The sequence below is a fragment of the Falco rusticolus genome, chromosome 12 (assembly GCF_015220075.1).
Source record: "Falco rusticolus isolate bFalRus1 chromosome 12, bFalRus1.pri, whole genome shotgun sequence".
In the NCBI taxonomy this organism is placed as follows: domain Eukaryota; kingdom Metazoa; phylum Chordata; class Aves; order Falconiformes; family Falconidae; genus Falco; species Falco rusticolus.
This window is the reverse complement of record NC_051198.1, coordinates 848,037-867,458: the sequence shown is the minus strand read 5'-3', so window position 1 is coordinate 867,458 and position 19,422 is coordinate 848,037. Positions and strand designations below refer to the sequence as shown.

Here is a 19,422-nt window from a genome sequence, read left to right as displayed (position 1 = left end):
CAGGTTGTCTTACAAAGATCTACTTGAGTAAAAGAAAAGTGGAAGCTACAAAAACAAACCTGTGGAGGATCATTCTAATTACCAGCACCATCCATGAAGAACAGGCTACAGACTGCCATAGTTCAATTCATCCAAATGTCTATCATACCTTGCTCATTTAGGGTGAAACAAAGGTAGTAACAAGTTGTTAACAAAATATCACAATTCTTACTTTCTTCAGGAGTGAGGTCAGGGTAGACTTCTTCCAGGGCAGCTCTAAGGCGTCGCTCATCAACAAATGGCAATAATGCAACACCTAGCAAAACAAAACTTTTTTTCAGCACTTGTTGAAACAAACAGAAAACCCCCCAAACAAAACCACACTAAAAATAAACAAAAGAAACCCCCAACACACCCAAAAGACACTAGCATGGAAAGGTCCGGTAGATTCTAACCCAAGAAACAACTGTTGCATCAGTCACAGAAAAGAAAACCCTGCATTTTCAGAGGCTGAGCCTACATGTTTAGGGAAAAACAGTTCAGTGCTACTGCAAGTTGAAAAGGGAAGCTTCTCTCCAAGCACCACTCCATCCTCCTCCTTCTCCCAGTCCCGGGCACCGGGAAGCAGTAACCTCTACCCTCACCTGTCTCATTTAGGACCAAGATGAGCTCAGTAAGACAGTCATTATTTGTCTCATTTGCTACAGTTACTCCCCTGACAGAACTCAATACTACTTTATTCAAATTAATTTATTAAGAGACAACAATGGAAGAAACCACTCCAATTTCAGCAATGAGGTGATAGAGACACTATCCATTAGGGACTATTCATACCAGCTATTAATTTTACTCTGAGATAACACAGAGGCTCTTCTCAGGATCAAAATCCTTCACTAAGCAGCACAGCTCAGAGCCTACTCGATCACACTGAATGAAGCCGAGAACAGCCTTCCCTGGTATGCTCCTGGATATGTTTTCTTCTACTATAAAATCAAAAAAGGCACTAAAAAATTTAATATGAAAATTCTTCAAAGATTTGCTCCCGTCAACCTTATTATCAGTCACAACCTAAAGTAATTATTTTAGTTTTTATCTCCCTTACCACAAAACATTAGAGCTTTTCCTGACCAAGATGACAGCAAAGGATTTCTACTAAACCAATATTTAGAGTTTCATATTTGTGCCTGTACCAGTTCTACTGGCAGGCAGATCTCCTACACACTTGTTATCACTAAGGTACAACATTCACAGAGACTTCCACAGACTTAAGATTCTTGATCTAAAAGTTGCTTTGCCTGAAACACTTTTGCTTCAGAAGTTAGATCATTACATGGCTTTATTAAAACAAATACCCTTGTCCTAGGGCTAAAGGAAAGGAGGCAACCTAAAACTCTACCTGAAGTGTAATTATACCAGAAGCTCATATGCTCTCCTAACAAAATCAGTTTGGAACAAACCATAAGTAAACTGTTAAATATGTCAGAAGTTTGAGTCAGAATTTTATTTAGCCTACTGTAAAATAACAAGGAGCAGAGCTGTACAGCCTGCTGTCATCAACCTCACAAACAAGAAATCTGCACTGTCCCTGCTTGTAAGTATGAGGATAATCTTCACACACCCTGACTACTGCTTTATCAAAGACAGCACCAGACCTCAGCCATGTTTGAATTTCAGCTGGAACATAACTACCTGTGAACGGGAACGGCGATAAGCCTACCCTGGAAAACAATTTATTTTCACCTTCACAACACACTGGTAGAATGACAACAAAACAGAAAGTGTTCATAACGTAGGAGATTGCAAAAATGATCCATGCTGAGCTTTCAGAAGCATAATCACATCTCTAAAAGGAAGACCTTCAAACATGTCATTAAGAGGACAAGGTATACTAGATGCTTTTAACCAAGACAGTCTGTACTTCCAGCTTGCAATATATTTGTTTCACAACCGCCTCTTAAGTATGAGAATTCCAGATGTTAATCCAGAACAAAGAGTTTATAATGCAATTAAGCATTGAATGAATCAAAAATAACTTTGCAGGCTGCTGAAAGCATGCGGGAGCTACTTAAAACATTACTGCTTGAAACTATGGACTTGAAACTGGACAAAAGGACTAAGGAAAGTTGCCAGAATTACCACAGGGATAAGTAAGAGCTTTAATTTACAGAGAGAAAACTTGTTATGCAACACTGCTCATAATACCTAGGAATATTCTCTTTGATTTTGGAACACTGTCCTGAGTAAGACACTTGTGTGTCTAACTGTGGCTATTTCAAAGCATTGGTGAGCTGCCTTGCGGCAGGCCAGGGAGGGAAATCACAGAACTGCTGATGTCAGCAGGAACCTCTGGAGATCACCTAGCCCCCACCCCCTGCTCCAGCATGGTCATGGCTGCTCAGATTGCCCAGGACCACATCCAGCTGGCTTTGGAGTATCTCCAAGGATGGAGACTCCACAGCCTCGCCAGTCAACATGTTCCAGTGTCTGACCACCCTCACAGTAAAAATGTGCTTTCTTACACTCAGGTGGAATTTCATGTGTTTAATTTTGTGCCCAAATAATTATTTATACCTGTAACTGAGATGTTACACTATTGCCTGAGCAGCATAACCAGCCACAAAATTTGGCAGACCTTTAATATTCTCTAAAGAAAGAAGCTGCATTAAATACTATAGCTGCTTTTTCATTCTCTGTATGCATCCAAGTATTTCTATATTCCCCAAAGCATTTTTCACCAGGTACTAATGAGCCACTGATTGAACAGAACAAGATCCATTAATTAAATGCAAAGAAGACAAAAGACAATTACACAGTAAGCCTGATCAAAACACAGAAATGATTAATCTAGTTCAGGACAAATTAAAAAATCTAGAATGACTGCTGAAATTACTAATAATCCTTGCCAATCCTAAATCAGTTACTGAACCATAAGTTGTTCTCCATACTGATTTCTTTTCAAAAATATACCTGCTGCAAAAATACTTCTCCCACACACCAAGTAACACAAGTTACTTGTGTGACTTGGCGCATCATTATCTCACCAATTTTCCATTTTCTTCCTAGTTTTACACAGATTATTACAACTAAGGTCAGTATATTATAGCTCAAAAAAGAAAGTTGAAATGTCACCTTGCCAAGCATATTTCTTCCCATTTAAATCAATAGCAAAATCTTCAGGGTAGAAGTCAATTATGCTTGATTCCTGTATGTGAGAAAATAAAAAAATAATCATTAAAGCCAATTATGAATTTGACTCAGAATGCCATGTAGTACCATACTTCACAGAGGGTGAGCAAACAAAGCTAAGGAGGATACAAAGGACTTTGACTAATAAAAACATCTCTTACTAAACGTCTTTAAACACGTATAAAGTGTGGTAAGGCACTTCCATCAGAATGAGAAATTAAGCAGGACAGAATGATTCCAGATAAGTGGATTAATGTGTTTGCTCCCCAATTACATTTTGCAAGGTTTCTATAAGAAAGTAAACAATCTTACTAAAAAGAAGAGTAAAACAGTCAGGAAATAACTTTTCTCACTGAAACATCTGAATTCAAAGAGCCACTTTTAAGGATCTTTGAAGAATCTCTGCAATCTACCAAAAATGTTCCCTCCTGGTCTCTTATTTTTCTGCCTGAAGTAAGAAGCAGTGAGTCACGCCCACACAACTGCAAGATGACATAACCTTACAGGGGGGAATACAACAAGGACTCCTACCGGATCTGTCATGAGTTTCCTCCATGTTGGTGGCAGAAAATTCCCACTTGCAGCTGGAAATACTCCCATGAGTTGTTCAAGAGGCTTAAACTGTTGAAATTAAACAAGCAGATGTAGGACATTTCTAATGAGCTGTTAAATCATAAGTAAATAAATACGTAAATAAAGATGCCCTACCGGTTTGGAGCCTTTCTCAAAATCTGAAGGCATGTCTGCAATACCCTCAAAATCAGAAGCAAATGGAGCATAGTGAAAAGGGTAATACCAGTTCCAGGATGCACAGCCCTAGGATAGAGAAACAAAATCAACAAATCAAAAAAGAAAAAAAATAATCACATAGCCCAGTCACAAAAGGTGACAAAATTTAGCCCAACAACAACCAGGAGAAAGAGGAGTCCCAATGATTAGAAAAGAAAGAGCTCTGGCCTCTAAAGGTACTCTGGACTTCAGGTTGGGACTTAACTTTTCATAGCCAGACTAGAGCGAGTGAATTCACTGGACAGTGAATGGAGACCTCGGGCATTTCCTCAGCAGCACAGAACAGTGGATAGACTTCTATGCCAAAGTACTCTTGCTGTCTGCTAGGTTTGAGTCAGTAAGGGAGACAGTCAAAGAGACAGGACCTAGCACCAGAACGACACAAAAGACCTTAAAGCAGAATCTTAAACTTATCTCATGCCTTTTTCCTCCCCCCGAGAAAAAACATACACGCATGTGCACAAAGTCTAATAAAACCAAGCACAAGTTTTCTTGCAAAGAGTAGGAAATCACAGTCTATCCACACAGGTAACCAGTCCCTGGGGCTAAGCTGAGGAACGTGTAATAAACGGACACATTTTCAACTTGTGTAAACAGTTTCTACTACTGTTTTTCAATGCAAAATCCCACTGCTAACTTGGGAATATGGGAGACCAGAGAACCCTGACAAGGGTTTCACGCCACAAGGTGTGAAAACGTGAACACTATTTGTTGCAGGTTAAAAAAGTATTCTGGTTTTAACTGTTACTTTTCTGTTCAGTACCAGCACTAATACACACTTTGAGTAACATTTTGCTTTTCCCCTCTTCATCCTGAATATTGGGAAATACAAAGTGCATTCACTTGAAAGACAGAAAATAATCCTCAAAAAGGAGAAAATAAAGTAAACTCAAAACACATCAGAACAATGCATTTTGTAAAAGAAACGCAGCTCTAGAAGGTCTAAGTCAAGTTTTCACCTCCTCAGCTGTTTTTCTTAGCAGTACCACTTGAAACAAAAGCCTACTATTTTGACTTCCAATTCTGAATTAGCAAATGTCAATGAGGCTCCTCCAGCGATATTTTTGGTATAAAATTATTGAGACTGTAATTATTAGATGTAATTCTTCATATGGTTTCAGTATGTTTCAAAAGCCAGGTGGATTGGTTTCTTTCTTTATTTTTTTCTTTCCTGTTTCCCCCCCCCCCCCCCTCCAAACAGATGTTTCCACTAGTGGAACGCGCGCTCTGCATTATTACCTTTTTATAAGAATAGAAAAGCACATACCATATTCTGTCAGAAGTTTTATGGACAATAAGCAATGATTATTGGAAGCAATTGTTATTATGGTAAAAAGAAAAACCAAAAAACCCTCAAGCAAGCCTATTTTGAAATTACCCCAGTCCGAACAGCTTCCTAATCTAACTTCGATATGGGAAGAAAGTGATTTGACTGCTGCTCCATACCAGTACAACAGACTGCCCATGTATAGCAGGTTACAGTATCTTGCCTACACATAGTCCTGTTAATGCAAGTACAAACAGCAGCACATGCAAGTACTTCACTGCTGCACTATTTTAAGTCTGCAATGTAATTTTTACGAGGTCTAGAGAGAGACTTGCCTTCTTTTGGAGTAATCTGAATACGAAGCAAAATGGCAAAAACGAAGGCCTAAACATTTAGGTACTTTATTAAAGTTTCCCTTTGGAACATTTCTAAATCAGAAAATATTTTCTGTACAGTCACTTTTCCTTGAAATCTTATTGGCAGTCCTCAGTTTTCTTGAGAGCAGCATGGTCCTGCCCGAAGTCTGAAGCTGTCAACCTCACAGATTCACTTTCTTTGCAACTGTAATCACTTATCACTTCTATACGCACTGGTCCCTTCAGCCAGAACGTCCACAAACTCAGAAGGACAAGGAGTCACCTACGTACATCTCAGTAACTAAACTGGTTTTACCACCTGGACTGCAGAGTGTTGCCTAGGGGCTTGCCCATATTGTTTTAAGTTTGGTAGGTGCCTGTCTTCCAGCTCCTACACATTCAAAGCCACAAATCTCTCAGCAGTGCACATGCAAACACCACCCCGGTTTGAACAGTTGTAAAAGCACACGATATCTGCACAAGGCCATGGCCACTGATTGCAAAGGAATAAATGCACACCCCACGCATGCTTCTTTGCATAAAACAAAGTTAACTTTACAATCTTCAAATGAGTATAAATATTTTGGCCACCTCACAAATATCTCAGTTTTGGCATAATACTCCCTTCCTATAAGCCCTTCAGTTGCCCTTAAAATTCAGACTGCCTTTTGCAGTGGTTTTGTACTACTGCACCACTGAAGGTCACACTGACAGTTTTCCAGCCAGCAGACACCTACCGCTCATCTGAATATTCATTTACACACTTTGGAGACATACGGGCACATATAGAGTTCTAAGAACGTATTTTACCATGGTTAGCGGGAAAACAGTTTGCTTTCAGCAGACCTTGACTGTGCACAGGGTCACGGGAATTTCCACCTATAAAGGTGTCCAGGTGACATTCGACCTCGGCGAAAGGAGCTACTCAAAGGTGAGGAGAGCTCAGCTCCCCTGCACATCAACTGCAACAGACTTGCAAACCTAACTGATACAGTGGAAGGGAAGACTCTTCCTTTTTGTTCTAAGGGGAAGAGTGGGGAAAGGAGTACACATTAAAATAAACTAACTTTAAGACTGCATAGTTTTCTTGCAGGCATGTGAGGTATTTGCCCTGCCTGTGCTCCAATTTGGACAGATGTGAGCTACCTATGAAAAGTGTGCAGTGTTATCAGTGTGGCACTGTGTTCAAGATACAAAGCTCTGCTGAGACAGATAAAACTTCACTGGCTCAAGCACATTCTGTTCCCAGGTCACACACAAAACACAACTTACTTTGTCTTCAGGGCATGAAGCTAGTTATTAACGATCGGTGCAACAAGCCCCAATATGTCTAACCAATCTCTTGCAATCTGAAATCTCAATTATCAAAATATTTAAATCAGATACAGATTACTTCAATCACTATACACTTCATGTAGACCACTACAATCTATGGAGGAGACTGACAACTCTGTTCCGTTCAAATTCTTACTAGCATTTCACAGGCTTTGTCCCTTGTTCACTCATTTAGTCATCTGCAATTTCACTATGCATGGTTATGTATTGCAAAGGAAAAATATGCATCAGCCCTTAATAAACTAACAAGTGCTGTTACTGTATGCGAGAAACAAAAAATGCATTCAAATCTTGAGTGCCACGTAGAATGAGCACCCACTTATTTATATCATAAAAAAAAAGCACTGCTTTCCAAAAATGAGCAATGGATAATTATTATTTCCTGAAAAGAAATAGGGTACAGATGCAAAAGAAAACTGAAGTTTCAAGAAGAAATTTAAGTACCTGATAATAGTATCTGAGAACCCAGCAAAGCCCTTCTACATAGGACTGTACAACTTTACGACGGAATTTCTCATCAGAAGCATCAACATCAAATTTGTTTTTATAGTAGCGCTGTTTCCAACCAGTTTCCCATAACCTGCATAACAAACACAAATAGATGTCAATATATGCACATTTACATATCTGAATTAAAATATAAGCTAAAGTCGCTTGCTACTTCAACTCCCATTTTTATACAACTGAAGTGAAAGCATAAAAACTAATACTCAACAGCAAGAGAATAAAATTTGATGGTTGGCATCACACAAAATCCAGATGAAATTCTGAAGCTACCACCCTGATAAATAGGTCTTCAAAGTACTTGTTAGGAACAGGGTAGCTTTTCAAACCTCTGCCTGCTGCTGTCAGGATTTTCCAGAACAGTATCGCTCCTGGTTGGCAATTTTACCTCTCTTATCAGGAATCTATTACCAAAACTGCCGTATGAACTCTATTCTTTAACTCTTCCAACCACTAGAAAGAGAACAAACTCTTTCCCTTCCTTATTTAATCTACCCTAGGCCAAAATCTTAATCTTATTGGAATATCTTTTCACATCAGGTTCACTCCTCTATTCTCAATACCCCTCTCAAGCAGAAAAGATAGTTTCCCAGTTAATCAAAATGAAAAAGTAAGAAAATAAATAATAAACAACAGAAGCTTGATTTCCATATTCCATTGCTGTTCAGACAAGCTACGATTACCAGCAGAATTACTGCAACTCAGGGATCCCGTGCTTGCTGACTCACATCAGTCTAGCTCCCTTCTACACAAGGATCTTCAACCTTTCATGCCAGAAATGGATATTGGAGCCAAAAGAGCACCAATCTCAGGCACCATTTATCCTTACTTCATGCAGCTCCCCATTATGTCTGTCTACAGATGGGGCAGGGGAAAAAGAGCCATTTGCTCATGTGACATACAAGCATCTGAATCTCTCAGCTCTACTGTATAATTTAGGAAAAAAGTGAATAACGCTCTATATTGTGCCACATTTCAAGCAAGATCATTCCATGAAGACTAACAGTAAGCCCAGACCATAGGCTCCTCAAAAACCTGACAAGGCAGCAGGAATAGAGCTGTGGGGGGCATGGGCAGCAACAGGGATTGCTGTCTACAGACTCCTGACCTTTTCATCCTTGGCCATTTTATCCGCTTGCTGCATCTGCTGTGTTCCCTGTCATTCAATAGGTGACATGTAAATTCTGAGAGAACAGTTGTGCCACAAGCAAGAAGCCATTAATATGCACAAAATTCTTAGGACTAACAACTTGAAGTGACACGACAATCTTGGGTGAAATCACAGTTCAAATCAGACTGCCATCTACAAAGGCAGTTTAAGTAATAGAAAGATAAAGCTCGACTTAACATTTGGTTCAATCATGATATCATGCTTCAGAACTGACCTCCCTCATAGAACTATTTGGTTTGGGATTTTTTGTTTGTTTATGGTTCGGTTTGTTTTTTGGGTTTTTTTTTTTTGTTTGTTTGTTTGTTTTTTTTAAATTTAAACCTATTAATCACCAGAGTTCATGCATTCTCTACACATCTCTCAAAGTTCATGTGACTTTTGGCATTCAAGTGAACTAGAGTAAAGCAAATTACAAATCTGATTTAGAAACTAGTTAAATCAGATAATCCCTTAATAATGGTGGGGCTTTGAAATAGAATTTAATTCCCAACAATTCAAAACTTGGCATTATCACAGCCAAAACCAATTGTGCAAGATCTCTTTCCACAAAGGCTGTCACCACTTTAAATTACATACAGAACCTAAAGCACACAAGTAACCTGCGAGGCCAACTCCAACTTCACTTGTCAGAATCTCGCAGAGCAATAAATATAGCGTGTGAAGCCTTTAAGACAGCAAAGATCAATCAACGCTTTTTTACATGACACATGTCCTTCTGGTTTTGGAAAAAAGATCATCCCTTGCTTCTGTTTCAAATTAGTTGCCCAGTACAGGGATGCTTTTAAAAAATCTGACCTGAGCTAGTTCAAAGTTTCAAACTGATGAGGAGGTAGAGAAACCAAGACATATTTTCAGGACTAAGAAAGGAAGGTGAGCAAGGACAGAGCTACTTGCATTAAGTCTTGAAGGACAGAGTCAAGAATGTCTGCAGCCTATGAGCATCTGACCCTAGGAGCTCCATGGCAGCTAGACACTTGCATAAATTTCAAAAACCTTTTCTGTGAGGTAACAAAAACCAATCTGCTAGTTGACTAGAACTATTTATTCTAGTTTCAAAGTCATCTTAAATATAAAATGTATCTTTGCAGACAACTTTGCTGCATCTAATACCTTTATGCAGTTGTTTTTACCTACAATGAGAAGTATAAAATTAGTTTCCACTCAGAAAAGGATCTGAATAAGTATTCTGAGCTACAAAAGAGCTTAACTGCAGATGAATGTAGCATTTGGTTTTGCTTGACAATACCAACCCTGTCAGAACTATTGCTACTCATAAATCACAGCGGTTCATTCACACCGGTTGTTATAAGACTATTAAAGTTTCTTAGAGAACCTCTTCTAAAATTCAAATGGAAAGTAACTTTTAAATGTACACTTTAAAACCCAGACTCAGACAAAAATTCTGCTTGATTGATTAAAAAAACCCTATCGATCCATTCAGATCTGCACCTATAGGAAAGAAAGTAAGGATAAGAGCTAGAACACATCATATTGGAAGATCTGACAGGCTGCATGTCACAAACGTCACAGTAACTGTTGGACACTAGTCATCAGTACTTCACAATGAAGTAACCCTTACTGTTTTCCCATGTCCACTTACCTTCCCTGACGCTACAGGAAACAAAAACCTACTGGTTGCATTTATTAGCGCAGAACCTTTAACAAAAAACTGTAAGGGTCTTCATCCTCAACTTAAAAGGCGATAGCTTGATTTAAACCTTTGACAAATGCAGACTCACTGGTAATTCGCTGTCAGTTAATTCTCATAAAATTCCTATCCCTTAATCATCTAGGGATCAGCCATCCTAAGGCATTTAAAGAACTCGTCATAGACAAAACAGGGTTTGCTACAAATCAAAGATGGAGGAAAGCATATTGTGATAGTCAGGATAAATAACACTGCACATGTGAATGTAACTGAATTTTATGGGTTAAACAGCTCAAAAATTCAACTGCAAAACAGCGGCATTCAGCTCACATAATCAAAGCTGAACAGTGAATGTCTAGCCAATCTAGTGCTTGGTCTCAAAGGGAGTAGTGGCTTGGAGGATGAAAACCTGCACGCATACTAATCTAGATACTTAGATTTAACAGCTATAGCTTACACATCTCACTGGAATTTAGTGAATATTCTAACCCTCCACATTAATTACTGGTGGATAAAAAGATCATAGAAAAGCATCTGAAGGCACTGCTGCTCTAAACTAAATGGCATTAATTAGACTGCATCTATTTCAGCAATTCGCTAACAAAGTGCTACAAAAAATGGCTTCACCTGATATTATCCTCTGGCTCAGGTTCACTGTCACTATCTTCAGCTTTCCGCTTAATTCCTCCTGTCAGGGATGGGCTGCCATCAGAAGTGAGGCTGGTATTTGGAGATGATGAAGTTGTCTAGGGTCAGAATTATTACAGATAAATGCGGGGGGGGAGGTGGTGGTGGGGAAGGATTTATTAGGCATTTCCAATTCAAGTTAAAATTAACAGCTTCGTGATAATCACATGCATTATTTTTAGTTCCCCCAAAACTCAAGGCAAAAGCTACACAATCCTTAAACTACTAAGCCAAGGAGCAAGAGAGAAGAAAACCACATCTTTGTATTAAAAGGCAGGCATTAATACAAACAGGCAAAAAGTTCATTATATTTGAGAAAGAAAAAAATGCATGAACAAGATAGCATAAATTGATAAAACATGCCATTTCTGATATATTCCCGTTTCCGAATACAACTGTTTTCTGTAGTCCTAACAGCTTATGTTAGAACTTTATTTCACAGCAATGGTGAAAAAAGCACGTGCAGATTATTGTAAAAAAACCCGCTGCTTGTAATTCAGAACTGGCAGAAATACTCTTAAGTTTCTTCATGACTGATCTTTTAAACGCCTTTCAAATTTATCTATTCTATTACTACAGAGTCTAAAAGAAACTTTTCCCATTCCATAAAGGAACTGATTTGCCTAACCCATGTGCAAAAGTTTCAAGACTAAAAGGGAAGAATAGCAGAAATTATATTTGGAAAAAGCATATTGTATTTATTTATTCTTAGGAGACAGAATACACATCTTTATGATGAAAAGGACCTTTAATTTGTTCACTGGATAAAGATTTGTGCTCAGAAATAAAACTTTAGTTATAATTGTTATTTAAAATTAACAATCAAGACTTCTAACACAGAACTCAACTTATTTCCAGTTTCCTCTCACTTCCTAATACCTTTCCAAAAGCTTCATTTAAGTTTCTCCTCTTCTCAGTGAGAAGCAATGCTTTGGAAAGTAAAATCAGCTGACAAACATGTACCCATGCAAATCACAGATTTCCAAAATACAAAATATCTATGTGTCTGTGCGTTTTAATATTCTTTTTGGTAACTGCAAAGACCCCCAGCTCAGGTATTCAGTTTGTGTCTCTCACAAGGCTACTGAGGAAGTTCCTAAACCTGACTCTGCAAGTGGCAAACAAGTTCAGGGAGAAGAGCCCCTGTATCTGACTTGGATGCATTCACCTCACACTTGCCCTCCCAGAGCTATTTAACAAGCAGTATCATACCAAACATTAAAAACACCATTTTATTCACAAAATAAATAAAGATTGGCTATTAAAAGCCACTTCCTTGAAAACAGAAATGTTTTGGTGTCTGCTTTTCAAGAAAGCTTGGTGGGGTGGAGAAAAGGGTGTTCAGAGCAACACAGGATGATTATTTCCCCTTCTACGTGGAAATACCTTTGAACATCTACTTACAGAATTCTGCCTGTCATGCATTCTCATCTCAAAGGCGGCTTGTCTAGGGTTACTGATTGCCTGAGGGCTAGATCGATTTCCCAGAGCTTGAGGGGAAAACTGTCCACCGGGAATAAAAGAAGGCTGATCCCTCTAAAAGATAAATATATACAAGTATACTGAAAAAGCTGTGTAATCTCCACAGCAGCATGATAACGCTCTCCTGCAATTTTGGGATTAACATGTTATATGAAACAAGCATAATTTACTTAGTTCAGCTTAAATTAGTTGTGTTTAACTACCACAACCAGATATAAGATGACACTTTCAAGTGAGATCCTTATATTCCTATAATTTATTACGCTCTTTAAAAAAACCAAACCAACCAAACAACCCACCCCTACATTTTGTGCCCATGTTCTTTCTACAAGGGCTGAAAGGCAGGTTTCTTCTTGGGGTGGGGGGCGGAAGCGAGACTTCGTCTAACTTACTGGCCAGAATGTATTCTTTGTAAGCAAAGTGAACAACCTCTCCCACTCTCATAGGAATAGTCAGAAAATATGTAATTTAAAAAATACACACAAGATCTTGATAGTACTCAGAGGGAGATATCATATGCCCTGAAAGTTCTGGAAGCTACGCTTACCTGTATGCCCTAACCAACAACAAAGAGCTATGTTGAAATGAACACACAAGAGCCCACTTAAAATATCAGAATTATTTTGTTAATAGAAGAAAATTCAACATCATTTCAATAACACAGTTTTAAAGAATATGATTTACATGGGTCAGAAAGGGAGAGATTTTTGACAACATCGACTTGTTTACAGGCAGAACGCAAGGTAACTATAGTTTGCGGAAAGCCTTCCTTGCTTTTTTAGAAACATGCCTCTAAGTGAGCAAATCCATTTAATGCAAACTGGTACACATATTTAACTTGAAACTCAGACTAAACTCTATTTGCCGTTGGCAAAACAACTGCTGAGACTACTTGTGTCAATGCATGGAAAAGGAATTCCTGTACAGTGACCATGCTGAAGCATCACTAAATAATCTTGAAAGTGCAAATTTGAGGGAAACAACGTACAGCTATCATCCAGTGCATGCAACACTGTCCCTCCTTTCCCTCTTAAGAAGTCTTTAATATGCAATTCCTTCTTTTGAAGCCCCAGTCTACAAACAGCCATGAAAAAACACTCTACTTTTTATTCTACTGCAACACAGTTTACATAAAAGGCCAGAAAATACCATGATTACAACTGCAGCTTCAACCAACCCATGTGCTGAAAACTATAGTATACATTTTAATTCTTGCTAGCTTTTGCATTGTGAAAGGAAATAACTTACCTTCATTCTTTTTCTTTTTTCTTTTTGCCGCCTTTTAAAGTTATCCTAGACAAAGAATAAAGAGAAATAAAATCAGTAAAACATACAGATTTCCTGGAAAAATATTTCATTATAATCCTCTACTGACCGGAAGGCCATAGGTTTTTTACATAATGTTCTGAACAAGACATAGGTCAATTTTCCGTTGGATTTGCAGACGCGAGATTTTCTAACCTACCCTGAAAACCTACGGGGGAAAAATGTAGCTGTGCATTCAAAGCCCCACAATTTCAGTAATGGCTTGTATCATCTGCTATGTTTAGCTATAGCCTTACTTCAATGTGACAGCAGTGTCAGAGGGCACAAGCTCCTTGCCTGCACTGGAACAGCCACCAAGAAAAAAAGTAATGTCTCTTCTACTTTCCTAAAGTCCTCAAAACAGGAAAAGAGGCGGCTCAAGGAAGATATTTCTTATTCTTAGGCCACGCAAACTGAAAACTTGAAGTGGAAATGCCAATTTGATATTCAAGAGGTGCAGGCTGGGGCAACTATAAACAAAACATTTTGCCAGCACTGGCAGAGCATTTTTTGACTGGAAAGTAAACACAACCCTGCCCTTTAATTCACAAGGTGTTTTATCCCCTGAACTTTATTAGTGAACTGGAAGATGTCTGCAAAAAGCTGCATAAACTACAGAGACACACCAAAATAACAATTTATAAACACATTTCAAATGACAGGAAGTACAGCAAGACAAGAATGCACTTAGAACTCCAATTCAGTATTTCACCCCTGCTCCTGGCTTGCACTTCCACATGCTGCAGCAAATTAAAAAAACATTCCTTCTCCAGTTTTCATAGCTGCTATTCAAAAAGCTGCAGGCAGTAACAGAACTCGCACACAGTTTTTGTTCTGCTGTTACTTGGGGTAACAATCAGAAAATCAACTGGAAGCGTGCAATTCTTTTTTGTGTATGGAGGAAGTCACTATAGATTATAAGAAAAAAATACAAAGTTTGGAGTTTTTCTTATCCTGTTAAAGGGCCGTAACAGTTTAACAGTAACACATCTGATTAAAACCAAAATGTAACGAAGAATGTAGGAAAAAAAATTTACATCATCATCTTTTCTCTTTTTGAAAATACTATCTTCAACTTCTCCAACAGCTAACATGATCATCTGGACTCGCTGCAGGTTGACAAAACCGCTTTCTGTGAGGTACCCCTGCAAGTTAGAAAGTAATATAGTTGAAAAACAAGGCTTTTTTTGCAGCAAACACACAGATGTTTTTAAAGAAAAAGTAAAAAGACTTACCCCAGTTTTATGCACCACATTTTTATATATGTTAACCAAGCGATCGATTGCTCCTTCCCTAAGAACAAAAAAACCCCAGGAGATTTTTTTAATTTAAAAGCACAGAATGTATACTTGCAGGATAAGAAAACATATATTCTCATGTACCTGATCTCCAAAGAAGGCAGATGAGGAAGAAAGTCATTTCCCACAAAGAAGCACATAAAGACCCAGTCATCAACACTTCTTTCGAAATCAAAGGTGAAAGGCAAACTGGCCATAGTGAGTTCTCTTTCCAAATACTGCAACACACACACACACACACACAAAAGGACATTAGAAAACGCTCTGTACGGAGTTTAAAAGTCCCATTTGTATAAAGCAGGTACAGTAACTGCTTCAACATACCTCTCGCAAAACACATAATCGGATGAAGATAAATTCTTGTTCAGCCATAGGAAGACTGTCTGCAAATTGATCATGCTAAAATAAAAGGAGAGTTGCATTATATCCAAGCTCACCTTAAAGTTCTCCGGCTCAGTTTTACAGGCTTGCTTTGAAAGGAGTTAAGAGGTATACAAGTACAGTTTCTCAAATTCTTGTGCCAAGCATGCATTTTGCTACTTTGCATGTCTTTAGTGATAGTTTTCTCACACCAGTGGGAAAAAACCCAGCCCAACAACAGAACACCACAAGTGAGGACATTAGGTTTGGTACAAGATTTTTGTGCTACAGAAGTGTAATTTTCACTGGGTAATTTCAATAATATAATTTGCATTATGTTTCAATCAAAACGAACAGCAAGAACAGTTTGAAGATCTCATTAAAGCATAAACGAGCTTATAGACAAAAAGAATTTCTAGAAATCAGCAAATTCTTACCTTGCCTTGTTTTTCTCTGGGCAAACCTTGGCAATCCTTAACTTCATGACCCATCTGGTTACACAGACTACATGGCTTGGGTTTATTTGGTTTAAATTCTTCCCTAATTATAGTGAAGTTTGGTTCATGTGTAGCTAACCCAAGCATAATCAGATCAGCTACCGACCAAAAGAGAAGAATAAAATATAATGAAGAATAAAAAAAAAAAAAAAGCTTGATTTTTAAACAAAAAAACCCCAACACCCAGTTTTAAAAGCAAAGTACATTCTACCCTAAGCAAGTGCGAACAGACGGATGTGCTTACCCACAAACCACCCAGATAGTACAACGAAGTGAAAATTAGCCCTTCAGCTATGGACAGTGCTAGGTCCTTCCCCATACATTACACAGAACTTCCAAAACCAAAAAAGTACACTGGATTACTTACACAAATACAAGTGAAGCCCAACTCAATCAGAAAACAGCACAAGAAAGCTTAATATGACATATTGTTAGCAAAAGAGAACTCACCGTCGGCTCCACACAGACAATGATGAGTGTTTGGGTCATGGTTTGGTTGAGCTATACAAAAGAAAGTTACATTTAGTCAAGCAAAGCCAAGTAAAATAAATCATTACTGACCATATCTTAATTTAAAACAAAGCATTTGCATTTATTTGAATTTTACCTCTTTGTCTTCTAATGTAATCCATGATTTTATGTTCACCTTCACCAGGAGCACTAGCATCAGACAAAATAACCTGCAAAACATTTAAATTCTGTAAACAATTTATGCTGCCATAGTAAAAAACCCGAAACTAAAACAACTTAGGTAGTTATATGGAATACTGAATCTAACATGAACATCTGAAATTCTACCTTGTAGTTTTAACTAAAATATTTTGACTCAAAATGAAATTATTATTTAAGAGTTTGGAATCAATGAATAGACCTTCATTTTTCTCTACTAATTCAAGGATGAAGCTGACGTATTGTTTCAAATAATGACCTGATAATTTCAGTGGTAACTAACATATCTGTAGTTTCCTGATAAATTGTCAGGGCAATCAAAATATGCTCCAGAGAACTAACAGATAAAGCACACACGCCCACTTCCCTTTAGATCTTCTAAACTTGCACATACCTGGATACATTACAACATTATACACCTCCTTACACTTATGTCCAGATGCACATTAGCCTTTGTAAAACTCATGTCTGATGGAGGGGAATTAAACAGAGTCAACTGCCCTCTAATTAGACCGCTTTAACAGTCAGCTTCTGGAAAATAAACCAGACAGCTGCATCCGAGAAGATTGACTATTCTGCCCTCTCATACAGAGCAAAGACAGGGCTGTCAGAAACAAAACTCAGCAGATACGGAGTGGTCGAGGAACAGGAGACTAGTCCAAAAATACAACAAAACTAGTATGTGTTATTTTCATTGCCTGTCATCTACTGTCATCCATCATTAGAATAATGGAGACAACACAGCCTACCTGAGGTAGCAAGCAAGTTAAAACAAGAAATAGTGAAAATAATACATATACTATATACTTAAGACACTTTTCCCCAAAAGAAGAAAAAGTATTCCTGAAACCCTGTCTCCCATTATATCAGACTGTGGCTTCTATTATCAAATCTTTTTATTGCTCTTAAATGAAATCAAAACAAATGGTGCTGTTAAATTGTGTTATTAGGATGAAATTTATCACTGAAGTCCCAGCAGAATGTGCAAGTTGGTCCATGATTAACAACAGCACAGTGCCAGAAGAGGAGACAAATCTGTTTAAATTTATACTTTTCAATTGTATCTCAACCCAGCCTAATAGATCACCTTAATTTTCCTGAAGTACGAAACTGTGAAACTTACTGTCAAATTTTTCCACCCTGGGTCACTGTTCAAACGGTCAGCAATGTAATAGCGGAGACATTTAGCAAGATTGTCCATAAACTCAGTTCCCTAAAAAGTGACAGAAGAAAATATATTAAACCTTCATTCAGACACTGGCAATTGCTGGTTAAAGTGCAAGGCTACTTACCGGTGTAATACAGTTGCTGTCAAATCTCTCTTTCACTTCTTCTGGAGGAAGAATGCCACCTACAGCAATAAAAACATTTAACAGAAGTAAATCAACATGGAACATTAAAAACATTTTTGCATAATAAAAACCCAGATGGCTCCCCTGATAACAATGAACACTTACTGAAAATTAGTTTGTTTTAAAAAAAACAACACTCCCCTCCCCAAAATTAAAGCAGCTCTTACCATTACATTATTGTAATCTCAAAATAAGGTGTTAGTACATTTACAAACATTGTTACTTCAGAAAAGTGATTTCACTACCTATTCTGTCAAAAGACTGTGAAAGAAATATCAAAGAAACTAAGCTTGCTAAATGACATAAAACATTAGGAAATAATCATTTTCTTACATATTCTCCCCTATGTTTCCACTATCTATTCACTTGGGCTCACAAACAGGGTTACATCAACTTCTCTCATCTCTGAGCTTCATAAAGGGTCTTCGTAGTCTCGAAATGCTACAGGAAGAAACGTTAAAAAAAGTCTTTGTCCTCCCTTTTTAATTTCTAAGTTACATAATGGCCATCTCACTTGGGCTACAGCATTCGTTCTTCCTACACAGTCACCTGAATTAATTGCTCCAGCCCAGATAGCATGCGTCAGCTACACATGCTCCTTTCACGTGAGTCACGTCACTGTCACCCTTCGAAAGTTGCACTGACTTTGTTTCCTCACCGAGTTTAGAGTTTCCACTGCCCAGGAACTACTCTTGCTCACAGTTCGTTATTCCTGTGGAGTAGTATTTTAATTTGATCCCTGCTTTTAAGCCTCAACTATCCTTTCACCAAACCCTAGAAATCTGTACTTTCATGACAGCTGGCTAGTTTCCCACTACTACATTTATCCCTGTTCTTCTAAAGGAACTAAGAGTACTCAACACAAATCTATTACAGGCAGGAGACAGCAGAAGAAAAAAAGTGGCATTTTGTTTTATCTTAGTTCTTAACTTTGGAAAACACAGAGGCATTCTTCTGTAGGCTTGCTATCCCCTCCTCCTGGTAATGCACATCTGAATATCCACTAAGCAAGACATCCCTTCCTGAAGTGTTCAAAACAAACAAGGTGACTCTCACTTGAAAAACCTCAGATATGGTCACAGCTTTACCTTTTGCCAGAATTTCTTGTCTTATTTTTTGCTTCTCTTCAGCAGCTTCCATGCCTTCCTTTGATGCTCTGAATCTTCTTGACCGCTGTTGATTCATTTTTGCACGTGGAGCCTAAAAAACAGTATCACAATGCTTAAATCAGTTATAGCATCTGGACAACGGCTTCCTTTCTGCTAGTTGTTTCTGGCAGCCAAGACCAGTCTTTTGAAATAGGCTAGTCTGTAATTATACAAGCATTTAACAAGACATCAGTCTAAACTGTAACCGAAACAGTGATTTCTGTTGTCCCTGTCTCACGTCACCACTAGCTCTCATGGCAGCGCAGAGAGCTGGACACGTTTCTGCCTAGGTCTCTTAAGCTTCTCGGTGAGGTAAAGCCAACTGTACTCCCATCTCAGAACCCCACAAAGCTCAAGGATTCAAAGTTTCTCTGGCAAAATAAATGAAA

At 38.2% G+C, this 19,422-nt stretch overlaps 1 protein-coding gene across 4 annotated transcripts in view; it reads right to left on the bottom strand.

The window, feature by feature from the left end:
- Positions 1–19,422, bottom strand: part of XRN2 (5'-3' exoribonuclease 2) — a 52,551-nt gene that overhangs the window by 24,447 nt on the left and 8,682 nt on the right. For 3 of the 4 annotated variants that reach the window (XM_037405481.1, XM_037405483.1, XM_037405482.1), the window contains exons 4-21: positions 18,974–19,085; positions 17,826–17,884; positions 17,657–17,746; positions 16,472–16,544; positions 16,315–16,365; positions 15,805–15,962; positions 15,332–15,406; positions 15,092–15,225; positions 14,945–15,002; positions 14,747–14,854; positions 13,653–13,697; positions 12,327–12,458; positions 10,863–10,981; positions 7,357–7,492; positions 3,874–3,981; positions 3,697–3,786; positions 3,109–3,181; positions 212–295 (exon numbers count right to left, since the gene is read on the bottom strand). In XM_037405481.1, the coding sequence (XP_037261378.1) occupies positions 212–295; positions 3,109–3,181; positions 3,697–3,786; positions 3,874–3,981; positions 7,357–7,492; positions 10,863–10,981; positions 12,327–12,458; positions 13,653–13,697; positions 14,747–14,854; positions 14,945–15,002; positions 15,092–15,225; positions 15,332–15,406; positions 15,805–15,962; positions 16,315–16,365; positions 16,472–16,544; positions 17,657–17,746; positions 17,826–17,884; positions 18,974–19,085 (1,705 nt within the window). Of the gene's footprint in view, positions 1–211; positions 296–3,108; positions 3,182–3,696; positions 3,787–3,873; positions 3,982–7,356; positions 7,493–10,862; positions 10,982–12,326; positions 12,459–13,652; positions 13,698–14,746; positions 14,855–14,944; positions 15,003–15,091; positions 15,226–15,331; positions 15,407–15,804; positions 15,963–16,314; positions 16,366–16,471; positions 16,545–17,656; positions 17,747–17,825; positions 17,885–18,218; positions 18,305–18,973; positions 19,086–19,422 lie in introns of those variants that run through there. The other variant, XM_037405484.1, reaches the window with a different exon arrangement.